At 50.0% G+C, this 24,700-nt stretch overlaps 1 protein-coding gene across 5 annotated transcripts; it reads left to right on the plus strand.

Annotated features, from left to right (window-relative positions):
- The first annotated feature begins 236 nt into the window (after positions 1 to 236).
- Chrd (chordin) lies at positions 237 to 9,907 on the plus strand. 5 transcript variants are annotated; one of them, XM_090343167.1, is made up of 23 exons: positions 237 to 384; positions 600 to 703; positions 1,122 to 1,251; positions 1,406 to 1,537; positions 1,624 to 1,723; positions 1,816 to 1,903; positions 2,267 to 2,408; positions 2,518 to 2,658; positions 2,736 to 2,818; positions 2,893 to 3,040; positions 3,258 to 3,364; positions 3,484 to 3,603; positions 4,371 to 4,527; positions 4,836 to 5,056; positions 5,743 to 5,856; positions 6,061 to 6,339; positions 6,417 to 6,510; positions 6,607 to 6,663; positions 6,936 to 7,039; positions 7,556 to 7,658; positions 8,360 to 8,517; positions 8,948 to 9,047; positions 9,381 to 9,907. In XM_090343167.1, exons 1-23 carry the CDS (start codon positions 237 to 239, stop codon positions 9,434 to 9,436), a joined length of 2,886 nt encoding a protein of 961 aa, XP_090199293.1. In that variant the 3' UTR covers positions 9,437 to 9,907. The 5 variants fall into 5 exon arrangements, with proteins under 5 accessions (XP_090199293.1, XP_090199295.1, XP_090199312.1 ...); XM_090343169.1 differs by having other exon boundaries at positions 9,384 to 9,907; XM_090343186.1 differs by having other exon boundaries at positions 237 to 380; positions 554 to 703; positions 9,384 to 9,907.
- Positions 9,908 to 24,700: the final 14,793 nt, after the last annotated feature.

Here is a 24,700-nt window from a genome sequence, read left to right on the forward strand (position 1 = left end):
CGGCGTACGGCCCGGGTCAGCGCCCGCCCGCCCGCGCGCTCCTCCCGGTCGCTCCTCCGCCCCGCCCGGCCCGGCCCGGCGCCGACTCCGCGGCCGCCCGACGAGCCCCTGGCCACACAGCCCCGGCCCCGGCCCCCGCCCCGGCCCCCTCCCGCTGGACCGCCCCCGGCCCGGCCCGCCTCCCTCCTCCGCGCCTCCCCCTCCCCGCCCGCCTCCCCAGCTGTCCCGCTCGCGTCATGCCGAGCCTCCCGGCCCCGCCGGCCCCGCTGCTGGTCCTTGGGCTGCTGCTGCTCGGCGCCCGGGCGGCCCGCGGCGCCGGCCCCGAGCCCCCCGCGCTGCCCATCCGTTCCGAAAAGGAGCCGCTGCCGGTTCGGGGATCGGCAGGTAGGTGGGCGCCTTGCGAGGGGGCGCGCGGGCGGGGAGTCCGGCTCTCGGCAAGTCTGCGCCCGCCAGAGGGGGCCCCGGGCGCAGGTGGCTGGGCGTCGCGCACGGGCTGGAGGGGTGCGCGGGGCCGGGGGGCCCCGGGGCCCGGTGGCAGCGCCAGGGCCGGCAGACCGCACGAGCGGGACAGCGGCAGCCAGCCAAGCCCGTCCCCGCAGGCTGCTCCTTCGGCGGGAAGGTCTATGCCTTGGACGAGACGTGGCACCCCGACCTGGGGGAGCCTTTCGGGGTGATGCGCTGCGTGCTGTGCGCCTGCGAGGCGGTGAGTGGAGCCCGCGGCCGCGGAGAGGGAGCGCCGGGGTCCTGAGATCTGCCGGGGAGAGAGACGCTTGGGATGGTTTTGCGGCGGAGGCCGGGGAGCGAGCCCCCTTTTCAAGTGTCAGGTGTTGACAGCTCGCGACCGCCCGCTGTGGGCCGAGCGCGGGCCGGCGGCTGCCCTCCGTCGTCTCTCGCTAACTCCCGCCACCACTCACAGGTGACCCGCTGGTTCAGACAGGGACCCCCAAGGAGCAGAGAGGCTAACGTGTCCAGGGCCTTGCAGCTCTTACATGGCAGAGCTGTCTGACACCGGCAGACGACCGGACCCTGGCGCTTAGCCTCTGCCTCCTTCACCCCCACCCCGGGGTCTGACCGTTTGCCGTCTGGCACGCGCTTGATTTTTGCTTGTGCTCTGCGATCAGCCTCAGTGGGGTCGCCGTGGGAGGGGCCCTGGCAGGGTCAGCTGCAAGAACATCAAACCCGAGTGCCCAGCCCTGACCTGCGGGCAGCCATTCCAGCTGCCGGGACACTGCTGCCAGACCTGCCCCCAGGGTGAGACCCGCTCTGCGGCGAGGGGCCGGGGGAGGGTCGAGGCGGGGGGCGGGGGGGGCGGGCGGCGCGAATCGGTCCGGGGCCGCTTGGATTGGCGAGGAAGCTGGCCCTCCCGGTGGTCAGCTGAAGTCAGTGCCTCTTACCCCTGGCACAGAGCGCAGCAATCCGAGGCAGCAGACGCCGGGCCTGACCTTCGAGTATCCGAGGGACCCGGAGCACCGCAGCTATAGCGACCGCGGGGAGCCGGGGGCGGAGGAGGACCGGGCGCGCGCGGACGGCCACTCGGGTAGGCGGGCGCGGGTCGCCTCGTGGTCGGGGCGGGCCCGTCGGCAGCGGGTCGATGGAGTTCAGGTCCTCTTCCTCTCCTGGCAGACTTCGTGGCGCTGCTGACAGGGCCGAGGTCGCAGGCTGTGGCACGTGCCCGAGTCTCGCTGCTTCGCTCCAGTCTGCGCTTCTCCATCTCCTACCAGCGGTGAGGAAAGGGGGAAGGGAAACTGGAAGTGGGAGCTGGTTGCTTCGCAGCCGGGGTCCTGGATCCAGTCTCACCAGATTTGTCATTCACAGCCTGGCCCGCCCCAGCAGGGTCCGATTCTCAGACTCCACCGGCAGTGTCCTGTTTGAACACCCTGCAGTCCCCACCCAAGATGGCCTGGTGAGATGACACTTATGAGCGCCTATTAAGCCTGGGCACCGGAAGGAGAGCATGCCCAGTGTGGCCTGTTTTGGGTCTTCAAAGCAGCCCAGTGAGAGGACGGCCTTGTCGTTTATGATGCCCATTTTATAGAGGAGGAAACTGAGACTCAGGACAGAATGTGATTTGTTTAAGATCACACAGCTAATAGATGGTAAAAATCCTAGCTAATAGCTAGGATTTGAACCTAAACATCTGGTTCCTGGGTCTTTTAAGAGGGCTTGAAATTTCTTTTCTATATTCCCTTCTCATCAGTTCTAGGCCTCTTAGCTGGCCCCTCCTTTATGCTGTCTGATTGTGGATTTTCCTTTTTCTGTACTCCAGGTCTGTGGGGTATGGCGGGCTGTGCCTAGATTGTCTCTGCGGCTACTTAGGGCAGAACAGCTACATGTGGCACTAGTGACACCCACTCACCCTTCAGGGGAGGTCTGGGGTCCTCTCATCCGTCACCGAGCCTTGGCTGCAGGTAAGGGAGACAACCAGACATGAAGATCTGAGTTTTCTTTTTCCTGGGAATGGGTTGGGTCCAGGAGAGGGTGTTCAGATGGATTTTCTCATGATTCTCCTTTCCCCAGAGACATTCAGCGCCATTCTGACTCTGGAAGACTCACAGAAGCAGGGTATAGGGGGCATTGCCTTACTCACCCTCAGTGACACAGAGGATTCCTTGCATTTTTTACTACTTTTCCGGGGGCTGCTGGAACCCAAGAATGGGGGTAAGTGGTGGGGGGAGCCCATGAGAGGGCAGGGAGGGTGCCTGTTTTTTAGACACCCATACCTGTGGCTGTTCCAGCACTAGCCCAGGTTCCTGTGAAGCTCCAGATTCTACACCAGGAGCAGCTACTTCGAGAGCTCCAGGCCAATGTCTCAGCCCAGGTGAGGGAGAGTCTGGCTCTTGCTACCTGCTCTGGCATCTTGCTGTTGCCTACCACCCCCTGTTCTGTCCTCAGGATCCAGGCTTTGCTGAAGTGCTGCCCAACTTGACAGTCCAGGAGATGGACTGGCTGGTACTGGGGGAGCTGCAGATGGCCCTGGAAAGGGCAGGTGGGCCAGAACTGCGCATCAGTGGACACATGGCTGCCAGGCAGAGCTGTGATGGTGAGGCAGGGTGGGGCCTGGCCTGGCACCTTGGGTACACACAACTGGAAGGATGAGGCAAGGGTGGGGGAGAGAGAGAGAGACAGAGAGACAGACAGAGACAAGAGACAGACAAGAGACAGAGAGAGGCAGAGAGACAGAGACAGAGAGACACAGAGAGATCCTGGGGGCTAAGGGTACTGGGCGATCATGCCACCACCTGTCTTGCCTCCTGCAGTCCTGCAAAGTGTCCTTTGTGGGGCTGATGCCCTAATCCCAGTCCAGACGGGGGCAGCTGGTTCTGCCAGCCTCGAGCTGTTAGGAAATGGCTCCCTGATTTACCAGGTAAGAGTCAAGACTGTGGGAGGTAGGAAGGGCTACAGGTCAGGACCTTGATGTGTAGTAATTCAGACCCCACACCTTGGTTGCCACTCCAATTTGCCCTTCTCCAACTTGCTGTGCAGATACAAGTTGTAGGTACCAGCAGTGAGGTGATAACTATGACACTGGAGACCAAGCCTCAGAGGAGGGACGAGCGCACTGTCCTGTGCCATATGACTGGACTCCAGACTGGAGGACACATGGTGAGGGCTCTAAGTAGAGCTGGGCCACCGGGTCCATCTGTCAGAGCTGCCAATGTGTGGGCTGTGGAAAGCCAGGGGGTTGAGCAAGGAAATAAAGTATCATTTACAGAATCACTCATTGATTCCTTTATTCTTATGACATACTTGGTGAACCTCAGGCTCGGGACAGTGGAAGTTGTTAAGGAGAATAGTGCAATAGGTCATATAAGAAATGTCAGAGTGCCAGTCACTGGGGGCTCACACCTATAATCCTAGCTACTCAGGAGACTGCGGTCTGAGGACCAAGGTTCGAAGCCAGCTCAGGCAGAAAAGTCCCTGTGAGACTCTTATCTCCAATTAACCACTCAAAAACTAGAAGTGGCTTAAGTGGTAGAGCACTAGTCTTGAGCACAAAGACGCTCAGGGACAGCACTCAGGCTTGGCGTTCAAGCCCACAACCAACCAAAACAGAAAAAAGAAAAACAGAAAGAAAATAGTCAGATGACTACTACTACCTGGGCCTTTATGCATCAGGTTTTGCACTGAATGCTTTATGTACATATTTTTTTTCTTCATAGTGTACATTTTGTAGCTAAGGAATTGAAGACTCAGAGAGGATAAGTAATTTGTCATATGACAAGGAAGTAGCAGAAGAGGTCCTGCAAAGCCCAGTGTTACTGGTGTGGAGAAGGGTGTGTGTGTGGAGGTGGGGGAGGCAGAACTTGGAAAAGCCTTAGCATCTGGGCTTGTGTGAGAGCTAAGGTGCCTCATCCTTTGCTGTCCCCCAGGCCGTGGGTGTCTGCTCAGGGATAGGTGCCCGCGGGGCTCATATGTTGCTGCAGAATGAGCTGTTCCTGAATGTGGGTACCAAGGACTTTCCGGAAGGAGAGCTGCGGGGACATGTGGCTGCCCTGCCCTATAGTGGGCACAGTGCCCGTCATGATAGTGAGTGCCCCAGGGTCTGCCTGCCCTTCAGTGTCCTCTGACTTGTGACTCACGCATGTGAGGGATGATTCCAGAGGTCAGACCTGCCATCTTCTCCTGGTTGGGGAAGATGGGGTAGATGGAGAGGTCCTGCTGGCTGATGTACCTGGTTGCATGGGTCAAGGAGTGGAAAGCCTCCCTGTGTCCAGGCCCTGGGCCTATGGACAATGCCTCTGTCTCATGGTCTATGTTGGGGATGATGGGGGAATGCTGAGTTTAAGGGATGCTCAAGACCATTGTCTCATCTGTCACCTTTTCTCTGCACCTAGCCTTGCCAGTGCCCCTGGCTGGAGCTCTTGTGCTGCCTCGTGTGCAGAGCCAGGCAGCAGGGCATGCCTGGCTGTCCCTGGATACACACTGCCACTTACACTATGAAGTGCTGCTGGCTGGGCTTGGAGGCTCAGAACAGGGCACAGTCACAGCTCACCTCCTTGGGCCTCCTGGGATGCCAGGACCCCGGCGGCTGCTGAAAGGTTTCTATGGCCCAGAGGTAAGGAAGTGATAACGGGGAACTTGGAACATCTCTCCCTTTTTTTTGGTGGTATGGGGCTTGAACTCGTGGCCTCATGCTCTTGCTTGGCTTTTTTTTTTTTTTTTCCACTCAAGGCTTGGATTCTATCACCTGAGCCACACATCTGCTTTCAGCTTTTTGTTGGTTAGCTGAAAAGAAAGGTCTTACAGATTTTTCTGTCTGCTAGGGCTTTGAACTCTGATGACTGTCATCTGAGTAGCTAGGTGGCTCACAGGCGTGAGCCACCAGCACTCTCTGCTTTTATGTTGGAAGGGCTGTGTGGGCCTGTGGTTGGGAGGTGAAGGCAGGCCTAGTGTTACAGAACCAGCACAGGCTTGGGAGTAAGATCCGTTGGGGTGAGAATCTGGGTCAGGCTATTTTATGCATTCTCAGCTTTGCATCCTCTGAGGATACTATGTAAGATGCTGGGCCTGTAGAGGGGTGCGGTGGAGGGGTGGACCCCTGAAACAGGGGGGACTCTCATGGACTTAAAGGCAGAGAGACCTGGCTTCCAAGTTGCACACCAAAGAGCTGCCAAGGGGGCTCTGCTCTCCTCCAGACCTTGTTTCCTCTTCCTGGGTCTCAGTTTCTTTATCTGCAAACTGGGGACAGTAGGCTTTCCTCTGAAGGGCTCTGTTTCCGTCCTTTGTCCTGCTTCCCTTCAGGCCCAGGGTGTGGTGAAGGATCTGGAGCCTGAGCTGCTGCGGCACCTGGCCCAGGGCACAGCTTCCTTGCTGATCACCACCAAGGGCAGCCCCCGCGGGGAGCTCCGAGGGCAGGTAGGTGGGCTGTGGGCAGTGGGGACGGTGCCCGAATCCTCCCAGTCACCGACTCTGGCTGGCCGTGGGGCACCCGGCCATCTGGGCCCGTGGGGCTAGGAGGGGCGCGGTGGCTGGGAACTTCCGTCTGGGCACGGGCACTCAGGAGGGTGGTGGCGGCCTCCGCGGGCTGGCGGAGACCGGAGCCTCAGCCTCTCCTCCCAGGTGCACATCGCAAACCAGTGCCAGGTGGGGGGTCTGCGTCTGGCCGCGGTTGGTGCCGAGGGGGCGCGGGCGCGGCTGCCCGGGGCTCCCCATGCACTGGCAGCCGTGCTCCCCTCGTCGCCCGCCGGCCCAGCTCCCGACGCTCCAGCACCAGCCAAACCTGGAGGCCTAGGACGGCCCCGAGACCCCAATATGTGCTTCTTCGAGGGGCAGCAGCGCCCGCACGGGGCTCGCTGGGCGCCCAACTACGACCCGCTCTGCTCGCTCTGCACCTGCCAGGTAGGAGACCCGGGAGGGGCGCAGTGGGTCGGGGCGCGGGGCTGGCACCCCGTGAAAGCCCTGTCCTCACTCAACAGAGACGAACGGTGATATGTGACCCGGTGGTGTGTCCCCCGCCCAGCTGCCCGCACCCAGTGCAGGCGCAGAACCAGTGCTGCCCCGTGTGCCCTCGTGAGTTCTCGTGGAGGAGGGCGGGCGAGGGGCTGGAGGGAGTGGGGACGAGGGTCACCAAGGTCACCATCGGCCTCTATTTCTTTGGCTCCACAGAGAAACAAGATGGGAGAGACCTGCCAGGGCTGCCAAGGAGCCGGGACCCTGGAGAGGGTGAGTTGGAAGAGTGCCTCTAGGAGGGGGGGGGGGTGGGAGTCCAGAGAAGCCAGGAGGGGGACAAGGGCCGGGGGCGGCGGCGGAGGGGGGGTAAAGAGCCCATGTTCCCAGTTAGACCCGACAGGCCTCATTAGTGTTACTGGCCCACGAGTGAGTCCTGGGCTTAGGCTAGTGTGGGGATGACCTGAGGCTCAAGCCTTGATTGTGGGTCCAGCTGAGGAGCCTGGGTACTAATGGCAACTGGGTGTTGTCGTTCCCCCCACCCCCAGGCTGCTATTTTGATGGTGACCGGAGCTGGCGGGCTGCAGGTACCCGGTGGCACCCCGTCGTACCCCCCTTTGGCTTAATTAAGTGTGCTGTCTGCACCTGCAAGGTATGGCCGGCCAATTTTCTTTGGTGCCATAACCCAGCAGGGTCTGCAGAGATGGGGAGGGGGCTTCCTGGAGAGTAAAGCCCATTCTTGCTGAGAAGGGCTCAAGGTTGGAGCGAGAGGAGGGGCGGTGATGGGAAGGAGGAAAAAGAGAGAGAGACAGATAGACATACAGACAGACAGACAGACCGACCGACCTACCGACCTGGGGATTGGGGATATGGGAGCTTACTTTCTTATAGGAGTGGGGAGAGGATGTGGTATGGTGGCAAATTGTTGCTCTGCCATCTCATGGGCTCCATGTGACCCTGAGCACTTTGTGATCTGCTCTGAGTCCCCTCTCCTGTGAGCAGACAGGATACACCTGCCTTGCAGGTGACTTGAGTTACATAAAGCAAGGCAAAGCTCAGAGTTGAAAGTCACAAATATATTTCATCTGAGATGGAGGAAGTCGAGGAAGGAAGTAGGAAGCTTACATGTCCTCCCTCCTTTCTGACACCCTCACTTCACTCCCTACAGGGGGGCACTGGAGAGGTGCACTGTGAGAAGGTGCAATGTCCTCGGCTGTCCTGTGCCCAGCCTGTCCGTACCAACCCCACTGACTGCTGCAAACAGTGTCCAGGTAAGGGGCTCTCACCCTTTGGGTTGGGGTTGGCATACTGGGTGAAGGCATACATGATGAGGATGAGAGAGGGCTGTTTCAACAGTTCAGCATTGAGTAGGCATTACTGTGGGCATAGCCTGGAGCCAGCACTAAATGACGTGGAAAGAATATGTATATATGTATAGTGGGGTGAGGTAGATCTAGTTCTGTGCCACCCATCCACCTTCTCACCCATCCTTCCACCCACTCATCTTATCTAATTACACATCCCTTCATTTACTATTCACCCATTTATTTATATTTCTATTCATCTATATACACAGCCTCCTATCAATGAATCCACTCATCCATCTACCCATACAGCCATCAATCATTCAGCCATTCATTCATGTATCCCTCTACTCATTTATCTACACACATCTTCCATCCACCACCATCCATTCCCACATCACCCACACACCCTTCCATACGTTCACTCATCTATCTACTCATCGGACCATCATCTGTCCATCTAACTGCCCACCCATCCACCTATTGTCCATTTATAATCCATCCACACATCATTCCATCTATCTCCTCATCATCCATCCATCCATCCATCCATCTCTATCTATATCCACCATCATCCACTAAGTACCAGAAACTGCTAGATGCTGAGGATTCAAAGAGAAGTCAGTCACTTGGCTGGCAGAGGCTGACTTGGTCACTTTCCCTCCCAGTGGTGGTGTCAGCAGCCCACCCCCAGCTGGGGGACCCCATGCAGGCCGATGGGCCCCGGGGCTGCCGTTTTGCTGGGCAGTGGTTCCCAGACAGCCAGAGCTGGCATCCATCCGTGCCCCCCTTTGGGGAGATGAGCTGTATCACCTGTAGGTGTGGGGTAAGTGAGGGACTGTGAGTAATGGGGTGTGTGTGTGATGGGGTATTGTCATAGTGGGAAGACCTTTCCAGAGTGGATAAAGCATGGATAAAGCTTCCCTGAAGAGCTGGGCACGGTGCCTCACATCTGTAAATCTAGCTACTCAGCAGGTTGAGATCTGAGGATTAAGGTTCAAAACCAGTCCAGGCACATAAGGACCTGAACCTCTTATCTCCAGTTAACTTCTAGAAAACAGGAAGTGGGGTTTGGCTCAGGGGTAGGGTGGTAGGCTTGAGCTGAAGAGCTCAGGGACAAGGCCCAGGCTGAGTTCAAGCCCCATGACCCACCCCACCCCCGAAAAAAAAAGGAAAAAAAAGCTTTCTTGAAGAGACTGAGGGCCATCTCCCCAGGTATTCCTGGGGCTCTTACCATCTGCCCTATTCTGCACCAGGCAGGGGTGCCCCACTGTGAGCGCAATGACTGTTCACTTCCACTGTCCTGCGGCTCAGGGAAGGAGGGCCGATGCTGCTCCCACTGCACTCCAAGGCGGCGTAAGTGAGGGAGGCTAGGGTGCGTCAGTGGTTGGGCTGGCTGTGGGATGCCTGGAGGGAGGGAGCCCTTTCCCTCCAGGAACCATGCAGTCTGCCCTACAGTGTCTTTCTAGTCCACTCTGACAGGGTTCTCATTTAATTTCATTTCTGTACAACTGAGATGTGTGAAGCTCAGAGCATTTAAGAATCCAGATGAAGGTCACACAGCTGGTAGAACCCACCTTGCTTGGAAAAGTCAGGCCTTTGTGAAGCTACAGTGGAGGGGCTTGGCATTACCTCCCTCCATGACACTCTGTTTCTACTCCTGCAACAATCACTCTCTTCTGATTCCAGCAGGACTTGAGACCAGGACGGTTCCACAGCTGGAGAAAGAAGCAGAAGGCTCCTAGGGAGCAGGCAGCAGGCCTCATGACCAGGAGGAAGGGCCTGAGCTGGGGGAAGGGGTGGCCTGAGGACCCTGCATCCTCCAGGGGGAATATTCTGTGCCTTTGGCTCCTCTCTTCTGCCCCTTCTCCCTTCCCACTACCTCTGGGAAGCAGAACTTAATTCACAAGGGGGTGTGGTGGCCCAGCCACAGCAAGGCCAGTTCCATTCCAACTCTGCCCTGCTGCCCTCTGCTTCTGCCCTGGAAGCCCAAATCCTGTCATTCTGTACATAGTATCACTGGCTTATTGTGATTTTTAATTTATCCTCACTCAGCACCAAGGGTCCCCCAATACCATTCCTGCTGCCCCTGAGCTGAGCAGAGTCATTATTAGAGATTTTTGTATTTATTAAAACTTTTTTTTTTTTGGTCTCTGGGCTCAAGGTGGGCTCTTTAAAACACACACACACACACACACACACACACACACACACACTCTACACTCTTATTTTATTTACTTATATTCTGCTGGTACTAAGACTTGTACCCAGGGCCTTACACTCTTGTTCAGCATTTTTCCTCACAGCTAGCTAGTGCTCTACCATTTGAGCCATGCCGCCAGCTTCTCAAGGTGAGCTCTGTGACAAAGGACCTATGTGGGTTCCAGAAGAGAAGGGTCTGAGAGTAGGAGGGGACAGGAAAAGCTTTGGTTCAGGAGTTTCCCTCTCAACTGTGGGGAGCTGCAGGACTCCTGGAAAGGTTTCAAGATGGCACAATCATTGGCTGGCATCAATGCCTGCATTCCACAGAGAGAATCGGGACGTTCTGTCAGATAAACTGGAATTTCTAGAGCCCAGGCAGCTCAAAGCAGGATTTAGACTCAAGTTTACTTAAACAGGGCCAGTGTTTCTGCTGACTTCGTATTTTAAACTTGCTCCAAAAAGGGAAATGAAAGTGTCTCCAGCCTTTACTGTCCTTGTCTAAAGTGAGTCATTGGCTTTTTTTTTTTCTTCCTGTTGTCCCTTTCTGGAAATGAATTGTATTCTCGACCAGTTTCAGGTGCAAGTCCAGGTCAGAGTGGGTTAGAACCAGCTGAGGTCCAGTTCTTGACTGAACTCATCTTGAGATCTCCTGATGTGATGGACAGAACAGAATCAGAACCCTTTCCCCATTCCAGCCGTCAAGACCTGAGCCTTCTTCTGGGTCTCACAAGATCCAGGAAAATAAGGTTACTAGAAATTCTTTGTACCTGCAGTTCTGTTTTCTTTAAATGATGCAGGGCAAAATGGATCTGGGATTTTTATCACCTAGTAGGCCAGGGGGAAGAGAAATCAGCTTTTGGATTTAGCATTAGGCCTACTATATGTGGTTAGCAGTTACTGCTTAGCCTGTTAAAGCATCAAATCAGAGTCCTGCTGTTAACTGGTTGAATTATTTCACTCCTTTCAATACGACAGTTATCTGCCTCACAGGACACAATCAGGTTGTTTTTTGCAGCTCAGTGCCAGTCATGCATTTATTGGAAGAGGCACTGTAGCTGTGGTGGGATTTCGGAAGTGTGTTTGGAATGAGAGGCAGTGGAAAAGGCAGAGAGGAGGTGCGTGACCATGAGCAGCCATCACAGTTGACAGGATGTTCACGAAACGTGACCAGGGCCAGAGCCTTGACTGTCACGGTAGAGGGATCAGGAGGACCAGAGAGGGATGAAAAGCAGTAAGGACTCCACATAGGGTGAAGTGCAGAGAACTAAGCATAGCACCAGGTGTGGAATGATGGAGTATTAGGTCCAGCATGGATGGGCTGAAGGGAGGGAGCAGGGACTTGGACCAGTCTCTCTCAGGGTGGCTTGGTGGAGGCTCCTCCCATGATCCCCTGCTGCAGGCACACAGAAGGGTTTAAGGAGACCTCAGTGGATGTGAATGACAGGTGATGGGTCCAGGCAGGGCAGGGTCTTCTTTAGACAGAAATTCTCAGACCAGCATTCCCTTCCCTAGCCTTCATTCCAGCTAAAGCAGGACAGTCCTGGGCCCTCCCAGCCCCGGGGGTGGGTAGGGTACCCAGTAAGCTAGGAGGTACACACCTGTGCAAGGGGCTTGGTGGGCTCTGTGGGAGGTGCCTCGAAGCCTGGCATGCAGAGACCTCAAGAGGGCATCCTGCCATTCATCTTTAAGCAAGCGACTACAGAACATCAGAAGGTTCTTTCCCTTGCTTGAAGAAACCAAGCCAAACAAGCAAGAAAACACTACAAAAACCTCACCCAAACAACAAAAACCATGGCAAGGTCCATTTTCAGTGTCTCAAAAGCCAGTTACTAGTAGGATTTAAAATTTGGTTTCTAAGTCAGACACTGGTGGCTCACCCCTGCAATTCTTGCTTACTCGGGAAGCTAAGATTGAGTAGACTGTGGTTTTGAGGCCAATCAAAGCAGAAAAATTACCAAGCCCCTTTCTCAATGGAGTGGTAGGTGCCTGTTACTCTAGCTATAATGGGAAATGTAGCAGATGGATTACAACCAGGCAGAAAACAAGACCTATGTCAAAAAATAACCAGCAAAAAACAGAACTGAGGTAAGAGCATCTACCTAGCAAGCGTGGGGGCACTGGGTTCAAACCCCAGTACTATGAAACAAACCACAAGCAACAACAACAAAACCAAACCAAAAATCTTGATCTGTATCCTCAGGGCCAGACAGGCATTCTGTCCTGCAGAAGGCTTGGCAAGAAGATGGGACACAGAAGCTGGGTATCTGCACAAATGAGGTGGTTCTATTTCATCTGCTTTTCAAAGGGACAACTCTACATATGGTGATCTACTTTGCCACATTCCACTTGTGTTTCTGGTGACATTCCTCTCATGTTTTATTTGCACGTCCAGTCCAGATTTTGGCATGTCAGAGTATAAACAGCCGCTGTGCCATGGTGGAGCTGCCAACAACTACCAGTTCACTTTTGGTTAACAACAACAATGAGGAGTGATTTCTGTTACACGGATTCCTAGTGTGTGAGATATTACCTGCTGTATTCTGAATTTTTAATTTTTTGATTGTATGGAAAGTTGTCAGTAAAGCCTTTGTCAGAGGATCAGTTTTTAAGCTGGGAAAAAAAAGACTAGCTGGGCTGCAGTGAGATACTGATTTTTTTTTTTTTTTTATTTAAAGCCAGGAGCTAGGAGTTTGGCCTAGTGGTAAGAGTGTTTGCCTAGCATGCATGAAGACTGAGATTTGATTCCTCAGTACCACATATAGAAAAAAACGCTGGAAATGGTGCTATGGCTCCAGTGGTACATCTCTAGCCTTGAGAAAGCCCAAAGACGGTGCTCAGGCCTCGAGTTCATGGCCCAGTACTGGCAAAAAAAAAAAAAAAAAAAAAAAAAAAAGCCAGGTGCTAATGGCTTATTCCTATCACCCTAGTTACTTAGAAAGCTGAGATGAGGATCAAGGTTAGAACCAGCTGGGCTTTAGGAAAGTCTGTGAGACTCTCATCTCCAATGAATCATCAAAAAAACTCAAAGTGGAGCTATGGCTCAAGTAGTAGAACATTGATCAGCCTTGAGCAAAACATCTCAAGGTACAGTGAATGCCCAGGCCCTGAGTTCAAGCCCCAAGACACACGCACGTGCGCACACACACACACCATTTGTGAGTAATTATGGTATTATGCAAGTGTGTGAAAAAGAAATTCACCTGTTTTTCTAAACCCTGGCAATGAATAACTATCAAAACAAAACAAAACCAGAGTAGTTTTTAAAGTTTCAACTAGTTGAAACAGTTGCCTGGCCCTGCTCTATGTCCTCATGCCATGCAGTGCCTGCTTCTGTCCTCACTGGTGAAGTTGCTGTCATGCCCTGATTTGGGCACTGGAGCTGGAGCAGATCTGAGAGGAACAACAGGGGAGGATATTTAAGAGAACTCTCTGGCACTGAAAAAATCACAGGAGACACGGAAACAAAGCTGGAAAAATACTCAACAGCTCAGGGAATTTGGTAAATTGGCATTCAGTGATGTGAGTTTCAGCAAATTGACTAGAACTAAAAATGGGGCCTGAACTGGGTGTGCAGTGAGCTTAGGGGTTGTGCTAACGGAGGCAACAGAGGTAGTCAAGGGAGGAATGTCTCCTGGCAGCCAGGGCCCCTGCTTTGTGTGTAGGGGGGTAGGGAGTTAGGGACACGTATTTTCTTCTCTACTTTCCTTTACCAGGCTGGTGAGCCACAACTTTCTTGTGAGGTTGTGGACTCCCCCTACACCCTGTCCTCCTCCACCCTCATCCCCTTACTGGGCTTGAACTGAAATCCTCACTCTCTTGCTTGGTGTAAGGTCTGCTGAAAGGAAACTCCACGCAGTTCAGGAGGAGAGGGTTTATTGCATGAGGAAAGAGCAGACTCCTGCCGCCCAAGATGGAGTCGGGCGAGCAAGAGAGCTTATGGAGGGAAGGGAGAGGTTATATAGGGGAAGTGAATGTGATCTCAGAGGATGGGGACTCAGACTGGGGGACCTCCCACTGCCCCCAGGCATGCCAGTTGCCAGGGTTACCGGTGCTGGGCCAGGATTTCCAGGATGCAGGGGGAGAGAGACAAGAGAAGAAGTCATTTCTTCCAGGCGGACCTAACACTTGGCTTTTTTCACTCAAGGCTGATGCTCCACCACTTGAACCATGGTTCTACTTTAGGCTTTTTGCTGGCTAATTGTAGATAAGCCTCCTACCTCCACCCCAGGATGGCTTTGAGAGCCCAGGCTGATCTGGAACCTTAGATCCTCCTGTAGCTTTGAACTCCAAGTAGCTCTGATTACAAGTGTGTGTGACAACAAGTGGCCAAGACCTTTTTTTTTTCTTTTTTTTTTTTTTTTAATTTTTGGTGCCCATCCTGGGACTTGCACTCAGGGCCTGAGTACTGTCTTTGGACTTTTTTTTTTTTGCTTAAGTGCTTTACCAGTTGAGCCACAACTCCACTTCTAGATTTTATTTATTTATTTAGTTAGTTAATTGGAGATAAGTCTCAGGACCTTTTCTGCCACAGCTGGCTTGGAACTGCGATCCTCACATCTCAGCCTCCTGAGTAACTAGGATCACAGGTGTGAACCACCAGTGCCTGGTTTTAAAAACTCAAAACTTTGATAGTCTTTTCTGCCTTCCACACTGGTAATAGTACTGGAGGGAGGTGCCTTGGTAACAAGAAGCAGCCAGACAGGAGGCCGTTGAGAAAGGAAGTCAGAAAAGTACCTGGAGGCTTTTTAACTATCTTACACTTAACTTAGTCACTTTTGAATAGCTAGTAATTGCATGCTTGGGTACAAAATGAGACCTAGAGCATCGTTTTCTCTGGGCTATCCCTCAGACATCTAGATCCATTGTACAGACAGAACACAGTTGCTAATTTCTCACATACAACAAAAGCCTTTAGAGAGTGTCTAAGATGCAAATCTAAGTTGCTCAGATTGGTACAGACCGGCTCTAATATAGGGAATGTCTGGATGAAACATGGATTTAAAATAGAGGGTCTAGGATAGACCACCAGATTCTGCCAGTTCAGGGGAACACTGAAAATAGGCATTCAGACAATCTATCTCACATTTTCAGTACTACCTGCTATACCACCAAGACTGTGTAAATTTATTCACTCAGCTAATAATTATTGAGCATCTACTTTGTGCCAGGCACTGTTCTGGGTGCTGGTAGTCATCAGTGACTTCAATGGATGAAACAAAAACAAAACCCCTGCCCACATAGACCTTTTGAGAGGTTCTTCCTATATAGCCTAGGCTCACCTTGATCTCAAGATTCACCTGCCTCAGTCTCCAGAGTACTGAGATTACACACATGTGCCACCATGCCTGACCTCCCTTCATGAGTAATGTATAAATTAGCAGAAGAGGCTCACTAAAAGTGCTAGCTTTCTGTTAATGTAACAAAATACCTGAAATTACTTTTTTTTTTTAAAGAAAGGTCTATTTTGATTTATGGTTTCAAAGCTAAAGTCCATGAACTTGTCCTGTTGCTTTGGGTCTTTGGTGGCCTGGTATATCATTTGAGAACAGGGTGGAGGCAGCCTGTTCAGTTAGCCAGGAAACAAAGAGGGAAAGAAAACAAAACGAAAGTAATGAGGTCCCAGACCCTCTTGAAAGGCACACTCTACCAATAACCTAACTTCCTCCCCTTAGGCCCCACCTCCTGAAGGCTCTAACACCTCCAATAACATCACAGTCTCTGGACCAAGTCTTTCCCCAACACACATGACTTTGGGGGAACATTCCAGATAAAACTATAGCAATTCTTACAAATAATTACATATAGCAGTAAACATAATAAGTCAAATTTAGGTAAGATGGTGCTATGGAAAAACAGCAGAAAGAGAAGTGGGAGCTGCAGTGGAAGTAGATAAAAAGAATAGTCTTGGAAGTGGAGCTGTGGCTCAAGTGGTAGAGCACTAGCCTTGAGCAAAAAGCTCAAGGACAGAGACCAGGCCCTGAGTTCAAGCACCAGGACCAGAACACACACACACACACACACACACACACACACACACACACATACACACACACACGATGGCCTGGCTGGTATGGTAGTATATGCCTGTCCTCCACCAGGACCAGAACACACACACACACACACACACACACACACACACACACACACACACACACACACACACACGATGGCCTGGCTGGTATGGTAGTATATGCCTGTCCTCCACCAGGACCAGAACACACACACACACACACACACACGATGGCCTGGCTGGTATGGTAGTATATGCCTGTCCTCCCAGGACTTGGGAACCTGAAACAGGAGTTGAGATCAGGCTGGACTACATAGTTATCTCATCATTCCATATATAGATAAATAAACAGAACAGTTAAAAATACCACAGGAAAAGTAACATTTGATTAAAGACTCAGGATGGGAGTATGTAACAAGGTTTTTTTCCTTTCTTTAGACTAGGGTTTGAATACAGGACCCTGCCACTTGCGAGGCTGACACTTGAGCAATACCTGCAGCCTGGTATTTTGCTGGCTATTTTGGAGACAGAATAGCAAAATTTTTTGCCTCAGCTGGTCTTGAGTTTTGATCTTCAGATCTCAGCTTCCTGAGTACTAGAATTACAGGTATGAGCCATCAATATCTAGCTTTAATATATATATAATGTTATATAATATATTTATATATTATACATGCATTTATATTATATAATATATTTACACACTATATAATCTATTGTTGTTTATATTATGTATTATATATATATATATATATTTTTTTTGCCAGTCCTGGGCGTGAGCTCAGGGCCTGAGCACTGTCCTTGGATTTTCTCAAGGCTAGAGCTCTACCACTTGAGCCTCAGCACCATTTCCGGCTTTTTTTTTTCTATATATGTGGTACCAAGGAATCGAACCTGGGTCTTCATGCATGCTAGGCAAGCACTTTTAACCACTAGGCCAAACTCCCGGCCCCATCTGGCTTTTTTTTCTATGTATGTGGTACCGAGGAATCGAACCCGGGTCTTCGTGCATGCAAGGCAAGCACTTTAACCACTAGGCCAAACTCCCAGCCCCTATTATGTATTATATTATGATATATTAATATCATATATATTACATAATATATAACATATTTACACTCCTTGTCAGGAGACATGAAGGAAGGGTCCTACTATAGTTGTGAGGGTTTTTTTTTTTGTGCCAGTCCTGGGGCTTGAACTCAGACCTGGGCATTGTCCTTGGATACTTTTTACTCAAGGTTAACACTATGCTACTTGAGCCACAGCACCACATCTCACTTTTTCTGTGCATGTGATTTTAGGGAATTGAACCCAGGCTTCATGCATGCTAGGCAAGCATTCTACCACAAGGCCACACTCCTAGCCCCTCGGTGTGAGATTTATATGACAAAATCTTGATCCAGTTTGTATACAAATCTCAGAGACATTGTGTCTATGGACCATTTAAATGGTAGTCAGGCAATGTGTAGCTCACATGCATAATTCTTGCTGTTCAGTAGGCTGAGATTCAGAGGACTGAAATTCAAAGTAATCTTGAGATTCTGAGTTCAAACCTCTGTAAAATGCACATATACACAAGTCTGAGAGATTCAATCTTCAAAATAGTCAGCAAAGGCCAGGAGTGTGGCTTAGTGGTAGAGCACTTGCTTAGCATGCATGAAGCCCTGGGTTTGATTCCTGGATACCACATACACAGAAAAAGCCAGCAGTGGTGCTGAGGCTCAAGTGACAAAGTGCTAGCCGAGCAAAAATGTCCAAGGACAGTGCCCAGGCCTTGAATTCAAGCCCTATAAGCTCAAGTGGTACAGTGCCAGCTGAGCAAGCTCAAGTTCCTAAGTTCAAACTTCTTACAATGACAAATAAATAAATAGTATAATCTAGAAAGATGAACTATGACTACAGAAGGAGTTAGAGAAAGAAATACTATTATCAGAATATGGGCACCAGTGGCTTACAGGTACATTTCTACCTACCCAGGAGGCTGAGATTTGAGAATCAAGGTTCAAAGCCAGCCTGGGAAGAAAAGTCTGCAAGACTCTTGTCTCTGATTAACTACCAAAAAGCTGAAATGGAGCTGTGGCTCAAGTGGTAGAATGCAAGGCTTGAGCATAAAAGCTAAGGGATAGCAAGCACCCAGTCCCTGAGTTCAAGCCTTAGTGTTAGCACAAATGGAGAGAAGCAGTGAGAGAGAGAGAGAGAGAGAGAGAGAGAGAGAGAGAGAGAGAGAGAGAGAGAGAGAGAGAAAGAGAGAGAGAGAGAAAGAGAGAGACAGAGAGGGAGAGAGACAGAGAGGGAGAGAGACAGAGAGAGAGACCATTATCTGGCAAAACTAGGTCACACACATGAATGTGGCAGTCTGCTTGCATGAGTATAGCTTACAAGATACAACCCACCTAGGCATTTTGGAGTCTGGAAAAGGAGGAAAATGAAGACAGAATTATTCAGAACAAGGGAGGGAACCTATCATAAAATCTCCACTAAGGAAGAGTTGTAATTCAAGCATGTATTTAGGCGGTCTGCAATGTTAGAGGCTAACGTGCCACAGAAAGCATACAGAGGTTTCAATCTGGCTAATGAGGCAGGTTGCAGTTGGAAGCACCATGCCAGGAGACACAAGTCCCTGAAAACTCCGAGGAAGGGGTGAGTGTGGAGGAAAGGAAAGAGGGGGAGGGGAATTATTGGGGAAGCCCATCCTGGAAGACACTCAAGACACTGGAGGACCCAAAAGGTGCCTCATCCTACCCCAGGAGCTGACCCTGATCAGCCCAAGGAAACCAGGGAACTCACCTAGGAAGAGACCTGGCACAACTTCCTTCTCTTTGTCATCCCTCCCTCCACTCTGCCCAGATTCCAGGACTGCCCCACTTTGGCCAGAGCATCACTGCTCCTGCTGACTGATTTTCTCCTTCTCCTCCTCCTCCTTCTCTATCTTCCTCCTCCTCCTTTTCCTATTCTTCCTCCTCCTCCTCCTCCTCTTGCTGCTGCTGGTGGTACTGATGCTTGAACTCTAGCCTTGTACTTTCTCTTGGCCCTCAAGGCTGCCACCCTGCCATTTGAGCCATATCTTCACTTCCAAGCTTTTAGCTGGTTAACTGGATATGAGTCTCACTGGCTTTTCAGCCCTGAGATCCTCAGATCTCAGCCTCCTGACTAATTAGGATTACAGGTGTGATCATCAGTGCTGTGCTGATGTCTAAGATTCTTTAGTAAATGCATTTTTTTCCCCCTGAAACTAGTTGATAAGAGTTTGGAAGTGCTAATGACTGGTTATGATATTTGGTTATCAGTGAAAGTATAATCAGTCAGTGGGCATAATTATGGTCAGGTTTTTCTCTTTCTTTCTTTCTTTGTTTTCAAGGAGGGCTAGACAAAGACTGGGTGACTGGCAGGCAGGCACATGGACTCACAGGCAGCATTCAGGCCTGACATTGACAAGGGTCAGGCTATTTACCTTCAACAGCTCCAAGGAGCAATAGTCACTGGGTGTAGAGGAATTTCTGCCTTGCGTATCTGTGCACTCGCCCAGCTTAGCGGGAACTCTGCCACTCAGACATATGATTCACATCAACTGTGTTTTTCATAAGTCTTAGAGATTTTTTTTTTTAAAGCAAGGCTGATGTCATTGTGAAAGAAATTTTTTTTTTCTTATAGGTTTTAACCAAGGCACCACTGTAAGTGGTACCAAGGAAGATCTTCAGAAGTAGCTTAACCTACCCCCGCCCCCGGCCCCAGCAACTCCCAGTGATAGGTGAGCAAGGGGATTTTATAACAGGGATAGGGGCTGGAATGTGGTGAATGTGGTTTGGTGGTAGAGTGTTTGCCTAGCATGCAGAAAGCTGTGGGGTTGATTCCTCAGTATCGTGTAAACAGAACAAGCCAGAAATGACACTGTGGCTCAAATGGTAGAGTATTAGCCTTGAGCAAAAGAGGGTCAGGGACAGTGCCCAGGCCCTGAGTTCAAGCTCCAGAACTGGCACAAAAAAAGAGAGAAATAGTGGTTTATTTTTATCTAATCAAAAAAGTAATGATTCTTCACTAGAAACCAAGTTCTGGAAAACAGCTATCTAAAATGGAGAAAGATTTAAGTTAATTACTTAAAAAATGAAAACTATAACTCAGAGTGATCGAGTTATTCTGAATTTTACTGTTGATTTTTCTCCACATATGTGTACACAAAAATATATACACATGTCCGGTGACTCACATCTGTAATCCTAGCTACTCAGGAGGCTGAGATCTGAGGATCAAGGTTCAAAGCCAGCTCGGGCATAACAGGACCTGAGACTCTTTTCTCCAATTAACCTCTAAAAAATAGGAAGTGGAGGTTGGCTCAAGGGTAGGGTGGTAGCCTTGAGCTGAAGAGCTCAGGGACAATGCCCAGGCCTAGGGGTAGGGTGGTAGCCTTGAGCTGAAAAGCTCAGGGACAGTGACCAGGCCAACTTCAAGCCCCATGACCTATAAAAAACAAACATATATCTCTCTCGCTCTCTCTCTCTATATATACATGGAGAAAAAGAAATATATATATATTTATAATACATAGATGTGTAGGAAAAGAAAAAAATATATACACACTACTCATACATACATCTAATGCATCATATCATAATTTATCTCAGAATTTATTTTTGTGCTGTTACTGAAGTTACAATTCAGGATCTCACAATCTCATTTGGCTTTTTCTATCAAGGCCAGTGTTCTACCACTTGAGCCACACCTCCTATTCTAGCTACTGATGCTTCTCCTCCTCCTCCTCCTTCTCCCTCTTTCTCTCTCTCTCTTTTCCTCTTTCTTGTTCCTCTCTTTCTTTCCTGGGTAATTGGAGATAAAAATCTCACAGGTTTTTTTCTGCCTGAGCTGGTTTGGAATCACAGTTCTCTGATCGCAGCCTTCTGAGTAGCTAGGCATGAGCCTCTAGTGCTTGGCTTTCTTTCCCAGGTTTAGATGGCCTTTTTCTTGAAGACAGTATCTTCATATGTGGCTGAGTTAGCCATAAACTCTGTCTGGGTCTTTTAGTCTCAGCCTCATTACTGGGAGTTTAGGAATCTGCCATCATGCCTGGCTGTAATCACCTTTCTTAATTATAAAGATGTTTGCTTGAAGTAAAAACAAAATCTGCCTAAAAGTTTTTAAACTAAACAATACAACAAAACAAACAAAAGCAAGAAAAATTCTTTATGAGGAATGTAGGTCTTTTGAAAGGATTTCTTCCTTCTGCAAACTTGTTGTCAACCCTGTTTTCTTAGCATGGCCCTAGTACCCTACTTTTCCTAGCTTTCGCCATGGCTGTGAATGATGGGGTGGGGCGGGGCGGGGGTGCTGTTAGGCTTGCACATCTGGAGAAAGCGGGCCCTGCAGCAGGGCGCCTTCCTGCTGGGACAAACTCGGCTCTCTTCGACCACAGAGCAGATTCTTGGCCATCACATTTCAAGTGAGGTAGAAAGGACTTTGGACACCCAAAATGAACCACAGAAGAAGCCATCAGGAGGCACGGACAAGGACTGGTTGGTTTTTCCAGGAGGTGGCTGCAGCCAGAGGAGAGGAGGGGGCATGAAAGCTGCCTGGAGCTCAGTCCAAACCCTCCAGCGCTCTCTCCCCGCATAGCTGTGGTTACCTTAATAGTTTGCAACATGTGCATTCATTCTGGTTGCCAAGAAGACACAGCTGAGTGGATTTGGGCTCAGAACACTGACATTGTGTACCGAGAAGAGGCATCTGGGGACCCGAGAGCCATCTGGGAGCAGGAAAATCCAACTTTGCTAGTGAACCTTTAGATTGCCTGAGGTCCCTGTGGCTGCACCTCAGTGTACCTACTCGTGAATACTCCCCAGAAATATGGGTAAGTATTGAATTGGCAGAGCTTTGAATCCAATATCTGATTGGTTAGCTGGTGACCTTGGAGGTGTCCTTGGCAAGATGGTGAACATGGTAGTCACCTGCATGGTTGTTGCAGGGACTGTATGGAATGTGCCTGGTATATATTTGGCTCTCACCAGCGATACTCTGACTATGGTTGGGTCTGATGACGGCTGTGAAAACTCCCAGGCAGACGAAGAAGTGCTCTGGGTGGGGGTGGAGATTAAGGATGGAAAGAGCAAATGTTACTACCGGGGCTGGGACCTCAGCCTTGGAGTCTGGTTTGTGCCGTCTCTTAAGGAGAATCTTCACCCTCCTTTCCCACCCAGAGACTAGTGAGAAGGAGGTATGTGCAGATGAGAGAGACAGACAGACAGAAATAGAGAGAAACACACACAGAGAGAGAGAGAGAGAGAGAGAGAGAGAGAGAGAGAGAGAGAGAGAGAGAGAGAGAGAGAGAGAGAGAGACAGATAGACAGACAGACAGACAGACAGACAGAGAGACAGAGACAGAGACAGAGAGAGAGAAAAATGAACAAGGAGAGGGAGAGTTGGTAAAGAGGAAGAGGAGAGAGAGAGCTCATCAAAAGGGGTAAAGAAAGGAAGGGAAAAAGGAATAAGGAAAGAGGGGGAGAGGAGGAGAGAGGAGAAAGAGAGAGAAGAGGGGGAAGAAAGCTAGGAGGGGGAAAGGGGAGCCTGTGGGAGAGTGAAGGATCTAGAGCTGGAGGTGGAGGTGACCAGGAGAAGTGGGACCAGGTTTCTGTGGGCTGAGAGGAGTGGATATGAGTACAGAGATTATGAAGATTATGTTCAGGGTCCCTCAGTATTTTTTAGGAAACAAATGAAAAATGGAATTCCTTTTTTGTAGTAAAATTTCTAACACAATAGAAAAATTTACCTTTAAACTATACCTAAGTATATAATTTAGTGATAATAATTACTTCACTATGAAAGGGAGAGGAGTGCTGGGAGGGACTTTCCTCCAGCACCCCAGGGTCTCTCATTTGTTTCTAGTGCATATGGGGTTTTGTGCACAGCCTTGGGGTCTTCCTTATAAAGTCAGGTGACAGGGGACTCCAGATGGCAGGCTGCCAGTCAGGCAGGTGGTTTAGGTTCTGATGAGTGAGACAATCTCATCCTTGACATTTTCTTTTTGTCAGCAAGTACTGTCAGAAAGGCTAGGAAAATGGTTCAGAGAAGATTGAATCCCATATGGTTCCATGGCATCCTTGTCCCTGGTGTGGTAGACAGAGACTGATTTGCACCCTTGGTTTTGTGGAGTCCTGGGATGGTACCCTTTTCCAACTTCCGCTTTTAGGGCATTAATAACCATAATATGGAGTGAAATAATGAAAAAAAGAAGTATATTCACAATGTTGCAAAACCACTCTCACTATCCATTATCAGGACTTTTTCATCCTACCGGGTAGAACCTTTACTGGACTCTATAGCTCCACTTCCTCAAGGATACCTGGTAACCTCATTTCCTGTTTCTTTTTTCTTGTGTGCCAGTCCTGGGGCTTGAAGTTAGGGCCTTTTGCACTCAAGACTGGTGCTCTACCACTTGAGTCACAACTCTACTTCTAGCTTTTTGGAGGCTAATTAAGTCTCAGGGATTTTTCTGCTCACGCTGGCTTGGAACTGCGATCTTCAGATCTCAGCTTCCTGAGTAGCTAGGATTATAGGCATGAGCCACTGATGCCTGGCTCTTTATTTCATTTTCTGTCTCAAGAGTTTAGTCTGTGCACTTACATAAGTAGAATCCCATAGTATTGGTCTTTTGTGTTAGGCTTATTTCACATAACATAATGTTTCACCCATACAGTAGTGTGCATCAGCATTCATTCCTTCTTTTTTTTTTTTTTTTTGCCAGTCCTGGGCTTGGGCTCAGGGCCTGAGCACTGTCCTTGGACTTTCTCAAGGCTAGCACTCTACCACTTGAGTCTCAGCACCACTTCTGGCTTTTTTCTATGTGTGTGGTACCAAGGAATCGAACCCAGGTCTTCGTGCATGCTAGGCAAGCACTCTACCACTAGGCCAAACTCCCAGCCCCATTCATTCCTTCTTAAGGCTGAGTAGTGTTGTGTTATGTACATGTCCATCTGTCCTATATATGCCATATTTTCTTTACTCATTTATCTTTTGAGCACATTTGGGTTATTTCTACTATTTTTTGTCAGTCATGGGACTTGAACTCTGGGTTTGGACGATGTCCCTGAGCTCTTCAGCTCAAGGCTACTGCCCTACCCCTTGAGCCACGGTGCCACTTCCAGTTTCTGGTGGTTAACTGAAGAGTCTCATGGACTTTAGTGCCTGGCCTGGCTTTGAACCTCGATCCTCAGATCTCAGCCTCCTTATGAGCTAGGATTACAGGCATGAGCCATCATGCCTGGCTATTTCTACTTTTTGAATATTAATAATGGTACTATAAGGCAAATGCCAGTGCTCACATCTGGAATCCTAGCTACTTAGGAGGCTGAGATCTGAGGACTGTGGTTTAAAGCCAATCTAGTCAGAAAAGTCTGAGACTCATTCCTATCTCCAATTAATCACCAAAAAGCCAAAAGTGGAGCTTTGGCTCAAGTGTTAGAGCACTAGGCATACACAAAAAAGCTCAGGGACAGTGCCTGGGCCCTGAATTCAAGTTCTAGGCCCCCCCCACACACATACACACACCCTGGGCCCTGAATTCAAGTTCTAGGCCCAACACACACACACACACACACACACACACACACACACACACACACACACACACACACACACACACACACCCTACTACAATGATTCTGTGAAAACAATGCAAAAGTATGTTCAACCAGGCACTGGTTGCTCACATCTGTAATCCTAGCTACTCAGGAGGCTAAGATCTGAGGATTGAGGATCACAGTTTGAAGCTAGCCCTAGCAGGAAAGCCAATTAATCACCAAAAAGCTGGAGG

The sequence above is a fragment of the Megascapheus bottae genome, chromosome 1, assembly GCF_031878675.1.
Source record: "Megascapheus bottae isolate mThoBot1 chromosome 1, mThoBot2.hap1, whole genome shotgun sequence".
Classification (NCBI taxonomy): domain Eukaryota; kingdom Metazoa; phylum Chordata; class Mammalia; order Rodentia; family Geomyidae; genus Megascapheus; species Megascapheus bottae.